The sequence below is a fragment of the Silurus aristotelis genome (genome assembly GCF_946808225.1).
Source record: "Silurus aristotelis genome assembly, chromosome: 3".
Classification (NCBI taxonomy): Eukaryota; Metazoa; Chordata; class Actinopteri; order Siluriformes; family Siluridae; genus Silurus; species Silurus aristotelis.
The window spans coordinates 22,108,930-22,128,410 of NC_139576.1; the positions used below are offsets into that span (position 1 = coordinate 22,108,930).

A 19,481-nucleotide genomic window follows, 5' to 3' on the forward strand; every position below is an offset into this window, starting at 1 on the left:
GTGAAATTTTTATGCACTATGTGGGCAATCCACATGAGAACACTTGCAGACTCACACATTCACACATACATCAGTGTAGAGATGTGAAGGTAAGTGAGAGAATGAGAGAGGGAGAACATGTGTGGGTGGAACGCAAGATCATGTCGTTCCAGTTCAGGCTGACAGCGCAGATATAAACTTGTGTCTGAGGTGTGTGTGTGTGTGTGTGTGTGTGTGTGTGTGTGTGTGTGTGTGTGTGTGCGTGTGTGTGTGTGTGTGCGTGTGTGTGCGTGCAAGTGTTACTCATGAAACATGTATAGACGGAGAGATAATGTGGATGGTACCATGGGGTTAAGATCAATTCTCTTGAAAAGGAAAAACACAGAAGACGGCAGTAATTTTGACGTCAGCAGAGGAGCTATTTCTGTATGTTCTTCTGTCTCTCTGTGAGACAAAAGCCACACTAATGCTTTTATTTGCACATTTATTATATAAAACATATAATATAATTATAGTATCTAATTTTTGGTTTGGGGAACCACCTTAGCCACCTACATGTATGTGATGTAATGATGTGTTTCTATTTTGCTTCCTACTTTCTGTTTTAAAAGCAGTTGCAGGTTGTATTTGTATACACACAGACATTTTTCCTTTTTAATAATACTTTACTACTAATACTTTACTAAACTATTTGTTACTGTAAAAACTGCCTCATATATGGGATATTAAATGACAGTATGCTTCAGTATTGTAGCTGCTAGTTGTGCCATGACTAGTCTATCTCTTGCTCTCTCTCTCTCTCTCTCTCTCTCTCTCTCTCTCTCTCTCTCTCTCTCTCTCTCTCTCTCTCAATCTCTCTCTCTCTCTCTCTCTCTCTCTCTCTCTTTCACACACACACACACACACACACACACACACACACACACACACACACACACACACACACACACACACACACACACACACACACACACACACACACACACATTGTCTAGTGCTGGAGATAGTTCTAAATGTCTTCTGGAATACTGCAAAAAGGAATTCACAGTGTTCTCTGTGTGCATTTGTAATAGAGTAAACTGAACATTCTTTTCTTGAGCACTCAGGAAACTTTACAGATACCCAACTTCCACTACATTTGGTCATGCTTTATTGTTCTAAAATAAAAGATTTTAATACAACTGTAAGAGTAACTAGTAAAAGTCATTATTATATATGCTTTTAAACAGCTACAATTCTTTTTGTACAAATTATTGGATTTATCCAGAAGTGGCAAAAGTACACACAAGAATTATTTTACACTACAACTATCTTCACTCAAGTAGAAGTAAAGATACTCATGTTTTAAATGACTGGTAAAAGTTGAAGTATTGACTATACTTTTTTACTAAAGCTAAAGTAAAGAAGTTTGAGTAGCCATTAAAAAAGTAGCCATTACTACTACCTGTTTTAGTGTCACGTTGGTAACTGGACTTCATGTTTTATTAGTATTAGGAATGTCAATCGATCAAAGTATTTAATCGCGATAAATTGCATGATTGTTATGAGTTAACTCGCGATTTATCGCAACCTTATCACACATTTTAATCTGTTCTAAATGTACCTTAAATTAATACTTTTCACATTTTTAGTACTCTATTTAACACAGGCATGGACAAATACTAAAACCTTATGCAAATGTATGTTTAATGTGAATGAGAGGGAGGTTTATTAGAGAGACAGCGCATGTAGGACGTTTTGGAGGCAAGGTGAGAGGGGCCCAATTGAGATGGTTTGGACATGTGCAGAGAAGGGACGAGTGAGGGAAGACATGCAGGTAGTTGATTTGAAAGAAGCAAATGTAGAGGACAGGGTATGGAGATGGATGATCCGCTGTGACGACCCCCAATGGAAGCAGCCAAAAGAAGAAGAAGAAGATGCAAATGAATGTTAATTATTAGTAAAACCATACTCAACATAAAGCATGAAGACAAAATTTCTTGTTAATGTTATAACGGGTATTAACGGGTGTCAAGCTAAAGGTTTTAATTCCGGCTCTTTTAAATGTATTTATTTATTTATACTTTTCATAAAAATGGCCAAACAGAAATGTGCGCTGCATTAACAAAATAATACATTTGTTAATAAAATATGTGCCTTTAAAATGAATTTTCGTTGACGCGTTCATTTTGATATCCTAAATAATATATTAATACAAAATTAATTTTAAATTTTGTTACCTAATGAATATACCCAGGCTGAACATCCACCATATAGAACACAAGCAGAGAAAAGATGATGATCAGGTGATCAGGAATGTCTCTGTTCTCAGTCATGTTTACATCACTGACTCCCTCTGTCTCATCCACGTTCGCCATACTGCACTTCTTGTTGCCTTCTGTCTTGCTTATTGTAAGCTTCATAAACTAACCTACATCTGTGGTGTGTGAGAGCCAGGAAATTATACACCAGTGGTAGATTTAAAAAGCTGCGCAATGACAGGAAATAGGTTAATGGGGTAAAAATGGCGCAATTAGAATTTTCTTTTTGACATTTCACCAAATAAATTATAACTAAAGTAACAAGCCTGTTTTGGAAATGTAATAAATAAAAAGTACAGATATTTGTGTAAAAAAAAATTAATGAGTGAAAGTAAAAAGTTGTCCGAAAAATAAATAGTGAAGTAAAGTACTGATACATGAAAAATCTACAGTATTTTAGTACAGTAACTAAGTATTTGTTACTTCTTACCTCTGGATTTATCACAGATCATCACACACACATTTGCAATTTCCAGATTGCCTAATGAAATAGCATCCTGTGTACAAAGTCGTATGAACACTCATAAATAAAAAAAAACCCCACAAAACTAAAATGTATTAGCAATGTAAATTCAAGTATCTCTTAACTTTTATGATTTTTATGTAAAAGGTATGTGTTGTTACATTTTGAACAAAGCAGAAGTCAAAACACAGACACAATAAAAGCAAGGCACAGAGCAATATTAAAAAACACACATATATAACTGTACTCTTGTGTTTGATTTTGCCAAGAGTTCTGATGGTGTTGCTAATTGTACTGCAATAATTATTTTGCGCTAGGACGTGGAAGTTTATGTGGAAACAAGTAGAATGATACCCACAGTGAAACATCGCAGGTGCTTAAAGGTAATATAGGCACTCTAGGAAAGCCCTCGACCAAGCAAATTAGTAGATTGTACTGTTGCATGAACAACAATAGTCACATGATATATTGGCATTCTAAGCAGTTAATTTATTGTGAAAGCTGTTATGCTGGCATAATTTTAACTACCGTTTATTATTAATAATCTTCATCTTAGTAAACAGGTGAAGTTTAAGTGCTCAGTGGTGCAGGTATAGATCAGGCTTAGTGTTCTTGTCTCACTTTATAGTGTTAGATATTTATAACGCTGCACTGACTGTTAAAGCCTTCCCACTCAATGCTGTAAAATAACAGGTTTGGTTACCATTCTCTCACACTCATTGGCTATGTTTTGCGTTTGTGGGTGTGTTACCATTTGAGCTGTAGGAATACAGTTAATTATTTGTATACACAGAACACATGTAGACTGCTGGTCAAAAGAACATTCGTTTAGAACATTCCTATTTGTTAGCATTTTTTTTATTTAAGCTGTTCAAGTCAAGTGAACAACCTGAAATGATATAAATATAAGTGGTACACTGGCAGAGATAGAAAAACGTTTAGGTAACCAAAAACCAAAAGATAATGTACATTTCAGAATTATACAAAAAGGCCCGTTTCCTACACTATTAAAAAGCACCTTGAAACTGAAGGAAACCCTGACAGGAAGTAGTCTGGGAGACCTGACCTGAGTCAGCAGAGTCAGCAGGTTCCATGATAGGCAGCTCACAGGACAACAATCTTCAACCACAGTTTAACACTGGTTTGACACAATGAACGAAAACTACTACTTCAGCATTTTGCATCACCATGCAATACCTTCTGGTATGTGCCTAGTTGGTCAGGGGTTTATCATACAGCAAGATAATGACCAAAACATATCTCCAGGCAGTGTCAGAGTTACCTTCTCCAGACTTTAACCTGGAGCTGTTTTGGGATTCACTGCATAGAAGGGTAAAGGCAAAGCAAACTAGAAGTTCCATACATTGGGGACTTCTGTAACAGTGCTGTGGAAGACTTACCAAACATTAGTGGATTTCACTGTTGAAAGAATGCCAGGAGTGTTTCCAAAAAGTTTACTACTTTAACGAGTCAGACTAAATGATTCTCTGATTTCTCATGATTCCGATGTTTTATTGTTTATTTGTTGATTTCATTTCAGAATACTTTGAGACATTACACTGCTTAAGTTTCAATAAAAATGGAAACATGGGGGTGCTCTAAAACTTTTGACCAGTAGTGTAAATACCAGGACAGAAATAAGTGTGGGTGAGCCTGTATTTATTTATGTGTGTGTGTGTGTGTGTGTGTGTGTGTGTGTGTGTGTGTGTGTGTGTGTGTAGTGTGGTAAATCTTCAAATGAAATGTTAAATATGACCCTAAGGCCTAAGTAAATTCAAATTCTACCCAAAGTGACTATATCTTTTTTTAATGGGATTCACAGGAAGTCAAAACTGTGTCTATGCACCATTAGTGATCTTAAGATTTCATGATCAATTCCAGACCAGATTAAAGGATTTAAGGCATGCTATATTGTATATTATTTTCCTAAATTGTAAACACTATTAAAATATTTTTCTATACTTCTATTCTATGCTACTATGTTTTTTTGTAATAATATTAAATTGTGTGGATGAACTAGGATGACTAGGATATTACACAGAGATGCATGGCCGCAGGAAGTGGGGGTGCTGGGGGTCCTGGGGGTGCTGCAGCACCCCCTATTGGCGAGAGAGAGATTTTTTTAAAATGTAGGCCTATTAAAAATATTTTTCACAATTTATAAATTCCTTATGAATATTTTAGAAGATGATTTTGACACACGTAGGCTATTAAGTGTATTTTGGATTTTAATTTAATTATTTTGATTATTTTAATTATATTGATTTTTTCAAGTTCATTTGTAAAGCGCGTTTCACACGCGCGGGTGATTTTAGTTTGGCTTTCTCTGGCAGCGCTCAAACATAGCCTAAATGCCTTGCCCTTGTGGAAGATAAAATTAGCTCTTCGTACCTTTTACAACAACATGAAGATATCAGAAAAAGAGATCGGTGGTCTTTTTCCTGCTCGTGTTCCACATCCCTCTCAAAGCGCAGAGTGGGAGGCTATAACGCGTCTTTGTGTGGAAATATAAAACTGTTTTTTTTTTTTTTTTAATGGATTCAACTTTATTATATTATGTAAGTGACCAGTATTTACTGATATTTATTTTAATGCTTTACAGGCTTTAGTGTGTTGTTTCTTTGTTTTTTTTTTTAAAAATTATTTCAAAACAACCCCCCAACCACCGCAACACCGCTGGTATTTGGTCCACTACCACCGCGGTGGTAAAAAAAAAAAGTGCCATCGTCTAAATAGGCCCATAGGTTTTTTTGTCAAAAAAAATTCAAATAAAAAATTCACAGCACCCCCTGTTCAAAATTACTTCCAGCGGCCCTGCAGAGATGTGTCTCTGTGTCTATTTATATCTCTATATATAAAATTCGTTTTTTATTTTAACAAAAACTTTAAATCAGGATGGTTTTTATAACTGTTGGTTTATGGGATCACTTCATTGTCTATGTTTACACCCAGGCCATAGAACATTGTATATCGGGGTACATGTGCCTCTGGGACGCCGAAGCCACAGACGCCATCACCATCATGGTCACAGACACCGGAAGAGGAGCAGGGAGAGAGACTCAGGAGTGTGTGATGGGCGAGAATCACCTTCATATGGTAATTTTTCTGATGAATTTGTTTACTAAGCTTCCTTTCTGACATGCTATCTCTAAATGACATCAAAATACTAAGCTGCTTTCTCACTGTGCTCAGTGTTCATTTATCCAGCTGCTGCATGTTTATGAGTCACTCCTCTTTTTCTGTAGGGATTTAAGTAGAATGGCAATTGAAATGTGTGAATGGCAGAGAAGTAATAATGTTTGCAAATTTTACAAAAAATATAATGTACAAAGGCTCTGTAAGCTCAGTACTGGCTTATTTTTAATGCATTAGGAATTTAATTGCACCGAGAAATTGTGCTTATGCAATTTGCCCAGTTATTATGCAGGTTTCAAGATGTGCTGTATATGAGGTGATAGACAATCACAGTTTTGAAGGGTTGTTTGGGGAAGGGTTAAAAATGGTACTAGCATACCTTACAGGTACATTTTTCCCATGCATTTTTCCCAAGTCCCATGCAGGTTTAGTGAACAGAAAAGTTGTATTAGCCATTGTTCAGGACCGTTATTTCATTTTGGATTTATTTTATATTTAATTTGGCTCTTCTTATAATTTCTACTTTAATTTAACAGTGTATGATTAGTTTATTTACTTAACCATTTATTAAAAGCAGTTTTGAGATTCTTGGTTTCATTAAAATTAAGGAAAACCCATTTGTTGGAATCAAACTATAACTGTAGCCTTGTTTTCATTTGTTCCAACAAAAAGAGAAAAGGATTAACCCTGCCAGGGTGTTTTTAACATAGCAAGGCTTATGCTGCTGTCCATTTAAATCACATTCTGTGTTGCAGACACACCCTCTCAGAGGGTTCAGTTTCTGCTGGGAACTGAAGATGATGATGAAGAGCACATTCCACATGACCTCTTTACTGAGCTTGATGAAATCTGTCTGCGTGATGGAGAGGATGCTGAGTGGAGGGAGACAGCTAGGTAACCCATTTTGCGATCAATTAATTATGAATAAATTTAAGTGCCGTTTGTGAGAATCTTCTTGTGGGCACTAAGTATAAAAATTGCAGAGGTACTTACTTATAGAAGCATGTAAAATTTAAAGAAAGTGAAAATACTGGCTGCTGAAGATGAATGCTATTTGAAAGAGATTATGTGTTTATTTAAAGAGAAAACAGCTCAAGCAATCAATCAAAGCAATTCTAATAAGTAAAATGCTATGCAGGCAGACAACTGACAACCCTTATTAAAATAGACTTTTTATTCCAAGATTCAACTGACTTCTGCAGTTCTCCAGCTGTGATCCGTGGAGATTTTTTTGGCCACTTGAACGTACCTCTTGAGACAGCATAAACACATGTTCTCTTCTAGGTTGATTCATAACATTTCAAGTATATAAGCAGAAGCCCTTGTCCAGAGCGACATACAAAAGTGCTTTGTGTCTCTATAAATGAATAAATCTACACTGGTACGCTAGATTACAAACTTAAGATAAATCAGCCTACAAGTCTGTTGAGAGGATTAAAAATTTTTTTAAGACAAAGCTAATCTGGAAAACTCCTAGTTTAAGTGTTTCAGGAAGAGGTAGGTCTTCATCCATTGCTTGAAGATAGCCAGGAACTCGGCTGTAGGTTCATTCCACCAGCTCAGTGCCAGAACAGAGAGGAGCCACAGTAGATAGAGAAACATTTAGACCGGAACACAAGCATTTCCCTGCTGAAATTCACAACACCACATCAGGTTGTTTTTACTTCCTGTAATAATCCTGCAGTTCTATTCTATACTGTATCATTTGTAGTATGTCTATGTACATATAGAGATACTACACATATATACACACACACGCACACACACACACACACACACACACACACACACACACACACACACACACACACACACACACATATACACACACGCACACACACATGATGATACTGTAAATATACACACACACACACACACACACATACATACATACATACATACATACATACATACATACATACATACGTACATACGTACATACATACATACAATGTAATTATCAAAAAAGATGGGACACTGTAAAATGTCAATAAAAACAGAATAATCTCATGGATCCATACTCTATTATAGTTGGGACAAAAACTTGAAAAAGTAAGTGTTATTAAAGTTGAACAATTGGAAAAAATAATGCAACTAAATAGGGAAATTAACAATAATTGTCAGTAATTGTGTATAAATGGTATATCTTAGAGAGGCAGAGTCTCTTAAAAGTAAAGATGGGCAGAGCTTTACCAATCTGTGGAAGACAAATTGTGGAACAATTCAGAAAAGATTTTCTCAACATAAATATCTGATTCAACAGAATCTGGAGGAAACTCTGTGCAAAAGGGACATGAATATTGGATGTTGCTGTAATCTTCAGGCCCTCAGATGGCACTGCATCTAAAACAGTTATGATTCTGTAATGAAAATCATTGTCTGTGAACACAGTTTGCCATGTCATCCACAAATACAGGTTAAATCTCTATCATGTAAAGAAGAAGCATGCATGAACATGATTCAGAAATGCCGCCATCTTCTCTGGGCCAAAGCTCATTTAAAATGTACTGAGGGAAAGTTAAAAATTGTACTGTGGTCAAACTAATCAAAATTTTTATTTTATTGGAAACCATGGACACCACATCCTATGGACTAAAAAGGAGAGGGAACGTCTGGCTTGTTTTCAGCGCTCAGTTCAAAAAGTTGCATCTCTGATGGTATGGGAGTGCATAAGTACCTGTGGATTGGGCAGCTTGCACATTTGGAAAGGCTCCATCAATGCTGAATGGTATATACAGGTCTTACAGAAAAAAATGCTTCAATCCAGAAAACGTCCCTTTTAAGGAAAGCCTTGCATATTTTAACAAGTAAATACTGCATCTATTATAGAAGCATGACATTATAGTAGATGAGTCTGGGTGCTGAAATGCATGCAGTCCTTTCACCATTTGAAAACATTTGGTGCATTATGAAATGAAAAATATAACCAAGGACACCCAACTGAACTGTTGAGCAGCTAGAATACTGTATCAGACACATATGGGACAACATCCCTCTTTTAAACCTTCTGCAACTGGTCTCCTCAGTTCCCACATGTATATGGACAAAAGACAAGATGCTACACAGTGGTAAAGAGGGTCTGTCCCAATTCTTTTAAGACCTGTTGCAGCCATCAATTGTGAAATGACCTTTTTCTTGCTTGCTCTATATCTAACTAAAAGTCAAGCTCACATAAGCTTAAATAAATGAGCAATATATTGAAAGTATGTGCGGTATGAAAGAATGAAAGAGACATGCTAAATAAAGACTGGAGCTGCCTGATTATGGCACAGCTGACAGATGTTAATGGATGTAAATGCCAGTACTGATAGCATAGCACACACTTTAATGATATTTCTTTTTCTTTAAAAAATGCAAATAAATGTTAAATAATTTACAATGGAAGCAGCATCAGAAAGGTGTACTAAGAGTCTGTCTAAACATGTAGTAACTTATTTTCTACATATGGTCATGTATTGGAATTACTACTTGTTGCAGCTGGGCTCATGACTGAGAGGTCTAACAGGTCACTCTCTCTTGCTCTCTCTCTCTCTCTCTCTCTCTCTCTCTCTCTCTCTCTCTCTCTCTCTCTCTCTCTCTCACTCTCTCTGTTTGTAGGTGGTTGAAGTTTGAGGAGGATGTTGAGGATGGAGGAGAGAGGTGGAGTAAGCCATATGTAGCCACACTCTCTCTGCACAGCTTATTCGAGTTACGCAGTTGCATCATTAATGGCACGGTGCTGCTTGACATGAGAGCCAACTCCTTAGAGGACATTGCAGGTGTGTGTGTGTGTGTGTGTGTTTTTATATATATATATATATATATATATATATATATATATATATATATATATATATATATATATATATATATATATAGTTTTATATAGTATAGTATATACTGTATATAGTTTTAGTATATAAAACTATATAGTATATATATAGTTATATATATAGTTTACTATATATATAGTTTAACTATATATATATACTATATATATATATATATATATATATATATATATATATATATATATATATATATATATATATATATATAGTATATATATATAGTATATATATATAGTATATATATATATATATAGTTGAAACCAGATATTTACATACACCAGAAAAAAAACTAAAACTTTTATTTCTTTACTGTCATACATTTAATCAGAGTAAATTTTTCTGTTTTAAATCAATAAATATTAATACTAATAAATAAATATTGCATTTGTTAAATGTCAGAATCGAGCGAGGGAGAATTTTTATGTATTTTTATTATCAGTTTCATCAAAGTCAGAAGTATACATACACTTCCTTAGTATTTGGTGGAATTGCCCCGAAACTGTTTCACTTGGGCGAAACGTTTTGGGTATCCTTCCCCAAGCTTTCTACAATAGTTTGCTGGAATTTTGGCCCACTCCTCTTGACAGAACTGGTGTAACTGGGTCAGTTTTGTAGGCCTTCTTGCTCGCACTCGCCTTTTCATAAATTCATAAATTTTCTATGGGATTGAGATCAGGGCTTTCTGATGGCCACTCCAATACCTTGACTTTGCTGTCCTTAAGCCACTTTGTAATAATTTGGAGGTATGCTTTGGGTCATTGTCCATTTGGAAGACCTATTTGTGCCCAAGCTTTAACTTCCTGACTAATGTCTTCAGATGTTGCTTTAATATATCCACATAATTTTATTTTCTCATGATGCCATCTCTTTTTGTAAAGTGCACCAGTCCGTTCTGCAGCAAAGCAGCCCAACAACATTATACTACCACCCCCATACTTGACAGTTGGGATGGTTTTCTGAGGCTTCAAAGCTTCGCCCTTTTTTCTCCAAATATACCGTTTATCATTATGGCCGAACAGTTCAGTTTTTGTTTCGTCAGACCACAGGACATGTCTCCAGAAGTTAAGATTTTTTCCCTCATGTGCAGTTGCAAACTGTAGTCTGGCTTTTTTATGGTGGTTTTGAAATAATTGCTTTCTCCTCCCAGAGTAACCTTTCAGCTCATGGCGGTACAGTATTCGTTTTACTGTGGATAATGACACTGTCTTACAAGTTTCAGCCAGCATCTTCACAAGATCTTTTGCTGTTGTCCTGGGGTTGATTTGCACATTTCGCAACAAAAAACGTTCTTCTCTGGGACTCAGAATCCGTCTCCTTCCTGAGCGGTATGATGGTTGTACATTCCCATGTTTTTTATACTTTTTTATACATCAGGAAATTGCACATAAGGATGAGCCATACTTGTGGAGGTCAACAATTCTTTTTCTGATGTCTTGGTGGATATCTCTTGATTTTCCCATGATGTCAAAGAAAGAAGCTCTGTGTTTGAGGTGTGCTTTTATATGCATCCACAGGTGTGCCACCAATTAACTCAAATAGATTCAATTAACCTATCAGAGGTTTCATAAGGTAAGAATGGAATCATCTGGATTTTTTTTTTGTTAAAAAGCACAATAAACTTAGTGTATGTATACTTCTGACTTTGATGAAAGTGATAATAAACATACATAAAAATTCTCTCTCGCTCGATTCTGACATTTAACAAATGCAAAAAATTTGTTAATATTTATTGATTTAAAACAGAAAAAGTTTACTCTGATTTAATGTATGACAGTAAAGAAATAAAAGTTTTTGTGTTTTTTTTCTGAAGTGTATGTAAATATCTGGTTTCAATTGTATGTATGTATATATATATATATATATATATATATATATATATATATATATATATATATACATACATACATACATACATACATACAGTGGAACCCACTTATCTCGACCTCGGTTAACTCGACATCCCTATTAAGTCGACGTTTTTGAAGTGGAACTGCCAAATTCTCGCTTTGTCTAAGCATTTTTTTAATGGTTATGTCGACTTTTTTTTATCTCGCCGAACCCTAACATCTCGAGCACAAGGGCGGAAAAATTTGCCATTTAACGTCAGTTATGTCTTTTGGCACTGTGCAGCCGCAGAAGAACTCGCAAAAGTGGCGGAAAAATCAAACCTTACAGCTGCTACAGGTGTTGTATTGTATACTGGTGAATCTCTGCTGTTAGTTAGTGCACATATGCCTTTTGTTGTTAAATGTTATGCGATGAACAGGAGGCGAAAGCCGCGCTTGGTAGAAGCGCAGCGCGGAACGTAGGATGAGCAGCAAAAGCATAGAATTAACAACGGCAGGATCGGGGATGCGCTTGGGAAGAAAAGCGCAGCCGTTGAGAGAGTGCCGTTGGGAAGGCACGTACCGGGATCCACATGAGCGATAACAACGACCGCTGTATATGTTGTAAACCAACATATACAAACAATAACGGATGGTGAGAGTGTGGAAGTTTAAATAAGAGCTGGTGATGAGTGCTAAACGGGCACCATATGTGCGCGATTAAAGCCGGGAGCTTCAGAGAAAGCGGCCGAGAAAGCGGCCCGTTCGGCGTGGCAGGTGGATTCCTGACAGTTAACAAACATGTATCTACATTTTTATAGCATGCCTTCATCAAACAAATCGCGGCAAGCTGTTGTGTAAAAAAACCCACCAAAAACACGTGCATGCACATTCTCATTCTCATAACCACGTTAATATATTGCCACCATATTGATTTTCGTTTATCTCGATCATCGGTTATCTCGATGCTTTTTGGCAACCCCCTAGGACATCGACATAACCGGGTTCGTTATAATATATATATATATATATATATATATATATATATATATATATATATATATATATATATATATATATATATATAATTTGTGTAGTTCTCGAAATCAAATCACTTTCACTTTTAAAATATTATGTTCTGTTCCAGGTTTAGTAAATGAAAAGAGAGCCTATTTATGCTTCAAAACACATTTATATAATACACATGTAATGTTACATTAATAAATCTCCTTGGTGTGTTTTTTGCACATACGCTGACATAATTCTACAATAAAATACTGTCAAGTTAATAATGCTGACCTGAGTGTCAATTTTCAGAGTGTCAAAGATATGTCTGGATACCGTCTGGAAAATATTTATTGTTTACATCTTTTTCAAGTTTGTTGGTAACTTGGCATCTCCAATTCTATTGTTCTTTATGTATATGTAAACAAAAATGGTAGCAGAGCTCAAAAAAACGTTCTACTGTCACCCGACTATAGCATGAGTCTACCTTGATTAATAGTAGGCTTAGAAAGAAAAAGAGTCTTATCCTAAAAATAATCCAGCACAGGTTAGTAATTTAAATAGCTCATTACTTCAGTATGAAGACAAGGACATATAGTTTGTGAAATATTAATCTGCCCATTTGTGTTACTTATATAGATTTTTGTCATTCTGATGTCCATAGGGACAATTTCAGAATACACCAGCTATATATATAATAGATATAGAAGATTTCTTTCACAGATTATGTAAAATGAACGCATTAGATAAAAAGTCTTAGTCCATAAGAATGTGTTGTAAGGTACAATTTTATTCTTCTTTTAGACTTGGTGTTGGATCAACACGAATCCTTGGGGGAGCTTGGAGAGGAGGTGAGAAAGAAAATCCGAGAAGCCCTGCTCAAGCAGCACCACCATCAAAACCAAAAGAAGCTGGCCAACCGTATTCCAATTGTACGGTCTTTTGCTGACATCGGCAAAAAACAGTCTGAATCTAACTCTATGGACAAGAACGGTATGCTCTACCCAAGGAGGAGTTCTTCTATGTACTGAATTCATATTGTTTACATACCATATAGTTTGGTGGATAAATTTTTTTAATTAATGATTTTTTTTTTTGACCACAGTTTGAATTGCAAAGCGTATGAGGAAAACATACCTGCGGAAAAAGTGATTCAGCAAGTGAACAATGAGGGAAACATTTCTACGTTAGAAATCACGGGTGTAATCTGTCCAACAGAAAGACGCGACATCATCCCACTGCTGACTTCACAAACAGGAAGCTATAAAAGCATGTGCCGTGGAGACGGCACTAACTTCGAAAGTGAAGGAAGTGCTGTAGGGATGCAGGGAGTGTGGCCTGGAGACGTCTTGCTCCCTCAAGGAACATATGTAACCTAGAGAAATTTCCTGCCAGACTGACCAAACCCTGTCTAGTGTGGATGGGCACAGCTAGGTCGAAGGACAGAGGGCCCGTGAGTTGCACTAAGTTCAAGACTGTAGGACCTGATGAAGGTCAGCGTTGCAAATGTTTTGGAGAGATTCTCCAGACGACAAGGCGTTTGAGGCCGCCACACTCCGGGTGGAGTGAGCTCTGACCCTGAAAGGTGCGGGGAGAACAGAGGGCTCATAAAAAGAGTGGATAGCACAACCCTTTGTATACAGACTGTAGCAGACTAACAGCTGGTCCAACTTCTCCACAAGGCAGTTTTGAGGACATATTTGTACAGTGCTCGCACCAGGCACCTGGTTAAGCTTCTCCTGGTCGGGGGCCTGACGGACTCCATTTCAGTAAACTCTCTACAGAACTTCTGGGAGCAGTGCTACAGGGGGAAAAGCATACAGGCGGAGATTCGGCCACGCCTGTACCATGGCGTCCTGCCAAATAGGGACTGGGTGAGTAAGGGATTGCCAGAGGGGACAGTGCGACTTTTCTTGAGTTGCAAAATTCCAAGTGGAGCCTCTATTCCCTGGGACTCGGCCCTTGCCTCGAAAAGGCTTCTGCTTCTTGATTCAACCGCCCTGGGATGTATAGTGCCGATGTGATGTCCATAATGATATGATGATGACATAATGATGTCCATATGGACCAGCACATGATGGTCCCTTAGGTCTGAGAGGAAATGCTTCAATGCCAGAAGCACGTCCAGCATCTCCAGGCAGTTGATGTGCCACGAATGATGGGGCTCTTTCCATAGACCCATGAGGGAGGTGTTGTTAACGTTACATGACAACAAGGAGCCCCCAACACGGGGCCCTGTAATAGAAACCCTGGATCTCTCCACATGTCTAAGGCCTGTAAGGCTCGCCACGTGACCTTGATTGTGTGGAGTGGGTTGCCCTTTCTGGAAAAGCCTCTGTCCGTGAGCCACCACTGTAGGGGTTGCTGATTTGGGACTTTACCTGTTTCAGGGTGAGCATCTTGAACCTTAGTCTCTTTAGAAAGTGGTTTAGCTGCAGAGATCTAAAATAGGACGCAGCCCCCCGATTCTTCTTGGAAACTATGACGTGCCGGCTTTGGAACCTGTACTCTCTGTCAAACAGATGGACCACCTTGTTGGCCTGCTTCCTTGAGAGAGTCTCTACTTCTTGTTCCATAACCAGAGCCTGCTCAGGCCCCACCCAGAGTGGGACACACCCTGTTGAACTGGGGCAGACGAGACCCGGACTGAATCGTATAGCCTCTTTCTACAGTGAGCAGGGCCCACTGAGACACAACCGGCAGGTGTTTCCAGGCTGCTAGATTGTTTCTTAAGGGAATCAGTTTCCTGAGACTGAACTCTGGTGTGTCTAGAGCTGGGGCTATGCCGTGGTGCAGCTCTAGGGGCTTTTTGACAGGCGGTAAACCCTCTATCCACAAAATTGTTGGGCGGAGGCTTAGGGGGTACTCGCTAGATATTGCTGTGCCCTGAAGCACTTCCTGTGGCAGGGTTAACAAGCCGATCCCCTTAGGGTGCCGAGAAGGGGCAGGCACCATGTACTGAGGTGCACATAGCTTCACCCCAACGGAGACCCCAAAAACTCCTGACTTGTCAGGATCTTTTGGCCGAAACCCTCTTATTAAAGATGACGGTCTTTAGATGGGTGAGTTCCTTGGGCCTCAGCCTGGAGCATCACCCAGGGTCCCTAGTTTCTGTTGGAGCACCATGCCCCATGAGAGCGGCGAGGGAGGAACCACTGGAACGCCGCAGACTGTTTCTTAGTCTCCTGGAACTTCTCGTTTACCATATTTACGCCATTGCTGGACAGGCCATTCGGCACCACAGGGGCGTCCAGCAAGAAGGCTCTATCCATTTTGAAAAATTTGACAGGGTGAGCCAGAGGTGTCTCTCTGTGGAGACCAGGGTGGACATAGACCGTACCAGTCTCTTTTGTGGCGACGCAGCTTTCGGACCCTGTGACTGCCCGTAGGCACTTCCTCATCTGGCTCTTGCAGCAGGTCAGCCTGATAAGCCTTTAACCTGGCCATGGTGTGCAGGCAGCTGATAGCTTGATCCGCTGCTGTCTAAACCTTGTCCACCAGAGCCGAGGTAGTCCTCAGAGGCTTTGTGGGCAGGACCGGGGAGAGACAACCAGCCAGCGTCTCTTCAAGCCGGGGCATCATTCCAAAACCACATTTTTTCAGCCCTACTTCATTAGCGTAGAGAGAAATGTTGAGGCTAAAGAGGTGGGGGGAATAAAGGTTATTCCATGACCTGGTCACTTCAGTGTGCAGGTCTGGGAAAAAGGCAGACCCCGGCATTGAGGTAGTGACGTATATTGCAGAAAATATTTGTCCAGCTTGCTTAGGGGACGTAATTTCTGCTCATCAGCTGACTAAGCGATATCCAGCTTGGCAACAGTACGAGTCACTACCACCCGCAGCTCCTTAAACAGGACTGGCTGGAGGGGCGTGTCCTCCACGGGATCACTAACGTCCATCCCCTCCCCCTACTTGGAGGAAAAGAGGTGGAGCGCAGTGCTCTCCTTACAAGGGAAAGAAATTTGCCAAACCTTGAGAGAGAGAGAGCACTGGATCTGCATTTGTAACTCCCATGGCCTCTGTCGCTGCTTTGCCTCAGAGAAAGCAAGGCCAGAACCGTGAGGAGCGGGAGCGGAGCATGGACATACGGTCGCAATGCCAAGAGCCGAACGAGCATGCTCAGCTCCCAGACAAAGCCACACATAGGCTGTGTGTATTCCCCCTCATGATAAAGTGGGAGCAAGGAGGAAAGACTGAAAAAAAGATGCCTTTATAACTTTTCTTTCTTTCTTTCATTTTTTTTTTATATATTACCGGATACCAATACTCGGCAAAACAGACACACACAGAGCGCATCCTGAACAAACAGAAGCTAGCACCGTCTCCACGGCACCTGCTTTTATAGCTTCCTGGTTGTGACGTCAAGCCTCGCGTCTCTCTATCCGTTGGACAGATCACACACCTGATTCAGAGCGTGGAAACTTGAAAGTTTCTGAAAAGGGAACTAGGGGGCTCTAACATATTGTTCAGCTCTATTATTTCTATTCTTTCTATTCTTTCTTTTTTTTCCCATTTTGTAGTAAGGGTTAAACTTAGTCAAAAACATTTTTTATTTTTTTATTTTGGGAGGATTGTCTTAAGCTCCCTCTTTCAAGTATTACCATTAATGCTATTTATTGGGATGAAATATGTTAAAACAGAGGCCAGGAATTATGATAATACTTAAGCATTAATATTGTTTGTGTTTGCTGCTATTCCTCTCTGTTTAGTATTCTTAGTTCTCCATTCAGTGTCCCTTCCTCCACTTTTCTCTTAATATGTGTCTGTGTGTTTGTATGTATGTGTGTGTTTGTGTGTGTGTGTGTATGACAGGTGGCTCATCTTTCTGTTCAGCGCTTAAGTCTTCTCTTTGGGGTTCATTTAACTCTGATGGGAGGTACAGGCAGGTGTCTTCCTGCTGGCCTCAATGCTTCACTTCCAGTGTCTCCATCTCGTCTCCACTCCCCAAATCGTCCAACTTCACCTCCACCGACCAAGCCCACACACACATCTCACTACAATCCTCACAACAGGCACACATTGACCTGGACCCAGGCAACTTAAACCTTAGACTTTCTTTTCTAGCGCTTCCTAAAACAAATCTAGAAAATGTGGTTATTTTTAATAAGCAGCTAAATATATGCTGCCATTTTAGATGGAAGCTTATATGCTTGTCATGCTGTTGGAAGGAGAAAACAAGCAAAAGGAAGGTAAATATGGCATTAAATGTAAAGCCCGTTGGCTGTAAATTGCATAGGCTTTTTGGAAATTAAAACACTGTATGAATTTTGATCAGGCTTCAAGAAGAACAGACCAACTCCTTTTCTGAACAGAAAGCATCTAATGTGGATCGAATGCCTCACTTGGCTTTATCAAGAAAATCAGCCTCATGTTGAAGAAAAACGACAACAAGATGATTCAACAGACCATTCTATTCTGATGTTATTGAAGCTATTATGCTTTCTATGAATGGACAGAATAGAGTTAACAGTAAGACAAAACATAGGTCATGCATCATTTCTATATTGTTAAAGACAAAAAAATTTTTATTAACTCTTTTATCTAATGTTGATCAAAACAGAACTATTTGCAATCAAATCATGTAAATATCAACCAAGAATAATTCACTAGTGAAGTAAAATCATAGTTTTATTCTTTATTGCTGCTTGGAGCACTGTTTACCACATTTAAGTTTATTGCATTAATTTTCTGAAAGTTCTTATTAAGAAATGTATTGCTTCTAATGTTTTTTTAAAAATCTCTATTATTTAATTAATTTTTTGTTAGCACAATTAGAGAAAAAAAGTGTAATACATTTTAATTATGTTTTGATTACATCTTCTTGACATTACCTCCATCTGTTATTTTTATTTCATATTTAATTGTGAACATTTTATATAATCTTTCTATAAGTTTTGATTAACATGACAACACCTACTCCTTTAATATCTTAAAAAAAAAAAACCCAAAAAAACCCAGAATGCAAATTTGCAATATTCCGTGCTAGACTGGTAGCAGAGAAAAAAAAAAAAAACTATCCACAAATCATGCATTACTCTTTTGCCACCTTTTAAAGGCTTGTGTTTAGGAAGTTGCTAGCTTTCCCCCAAAAAAGCAAAGCCATGAAGAGCACCAAACCTCTTCAGCTGATCAGTTTTTTGTTTATTTGCCCTGTTCTTGACTGTGAAATCATTGTAAACATTAGTAAGCTAATTTATTTATAATGTTTTAGCAAAAAGTCACACAGAACAACATCCCTAAACCCTGGGAGCATGACTAATATAAAAGAAATCTACTCATGCAGTGCAGGACACAGTTATTCTCACTACACTTTAATGAGTTTGGTGCTACTTTATGAAAAGCAGATAGTAGCTGTAGTTGCTTTCAGGCTACAATGCTAAAGCTGTGATTCAGAAAGGAATAAGAGATATTTGTCTCATTATTTCTGCTGCAGTTACTGTGCATCAACTAAATTTTCATTTCTTTCTTTCTGCTCACACTGTGGTTTATTCAATATTTCTATTTAAATAAGGTGGTGGCAGTTAAAAAGATGAAACAATGTACTCCATTATGTCATTCTGACTGTCATTTTCATACATTACTATTCATTATCTCCTTCTATATGTATTCAAATCAGCAAATCCTGCTAATGCTTAATACACCTCAGCAAAGCATCAGTACATGGCATATCTATTCTCTGTCTCTGTCTCTGTCTCTCTCTCTTTCTCTCTCTCTCTCTCTCTCTCTCTCTCTCTCTCTCTCTCTCTCTCTCTCTCTCTCTCTCTCTCTCTCTCTCTCTCTCTCTCTCTCTCTCTCTCTCTTCTTTGGACAGATGCATATTTATGCATTACTATAGTTCTTGACTGTAATGCTGAGATGCTGGGAGGTTCTCTGCTCTGGCTGATCAGCCCTGGCAAAGTACTGATCAATTGCTTCAGCTGTTGATATTTTGAATGTGAAAAAG

General features: G+C 38.3%; 1 protein-coding gene and 1 long non-coding RNA gene across 4 annotated transcripts in view; one reads left to right on the top strand and one right to left on the bottom strand.

The window, feature by feature from the left end:
• slc4a10b (solute carrier family 4 member 10b) overlaps window positions 1-19,481 on the top strand; it is a 58,986-nt gene that overhangs the window by 21,273 nt on the left and 18,232 nt on the right. For 2 of the 3 annotated variants that reach the window (XM_083537989.1, XM_083537990.1), the window contains 4 exons: window positions 5,695-5,838; window positions 6,633-6,771; window positions 9,475-9,635; window positions 13,343-13,531. In XM_083537989.1, the coding sequence (XP_083394115.1) occupies window positions 5,695-5,838; window positions 6,633-6,771; window positions 9,475-9,635; window positions 13,343-13,531 (633 nt within the window). Of the gene's footprint in view, window positions 1-5,694; window positions 5,839-6,632; window positions 6,772-9,474; window positions 9,636-13,342; window positions 13,532-17,350; window positions 17,573-19,481 lie in introns of all 3 variants that reach the window. The other variant, XM_083537988.1, reaches the window with a different exon arrangement.
• Window positions 17,802-19,449, bottom strand: LOC310724277. The gene is made up of 2 exons (XR_014533021.1): window positions 19,348-19,449; window positions 17,802-19,244 (listed from the first exon to the last, which is right to left on the bottom strand). It is a non-coding gene; the product is annotated as an uncharacterized lncRNA (long non-coding RNA).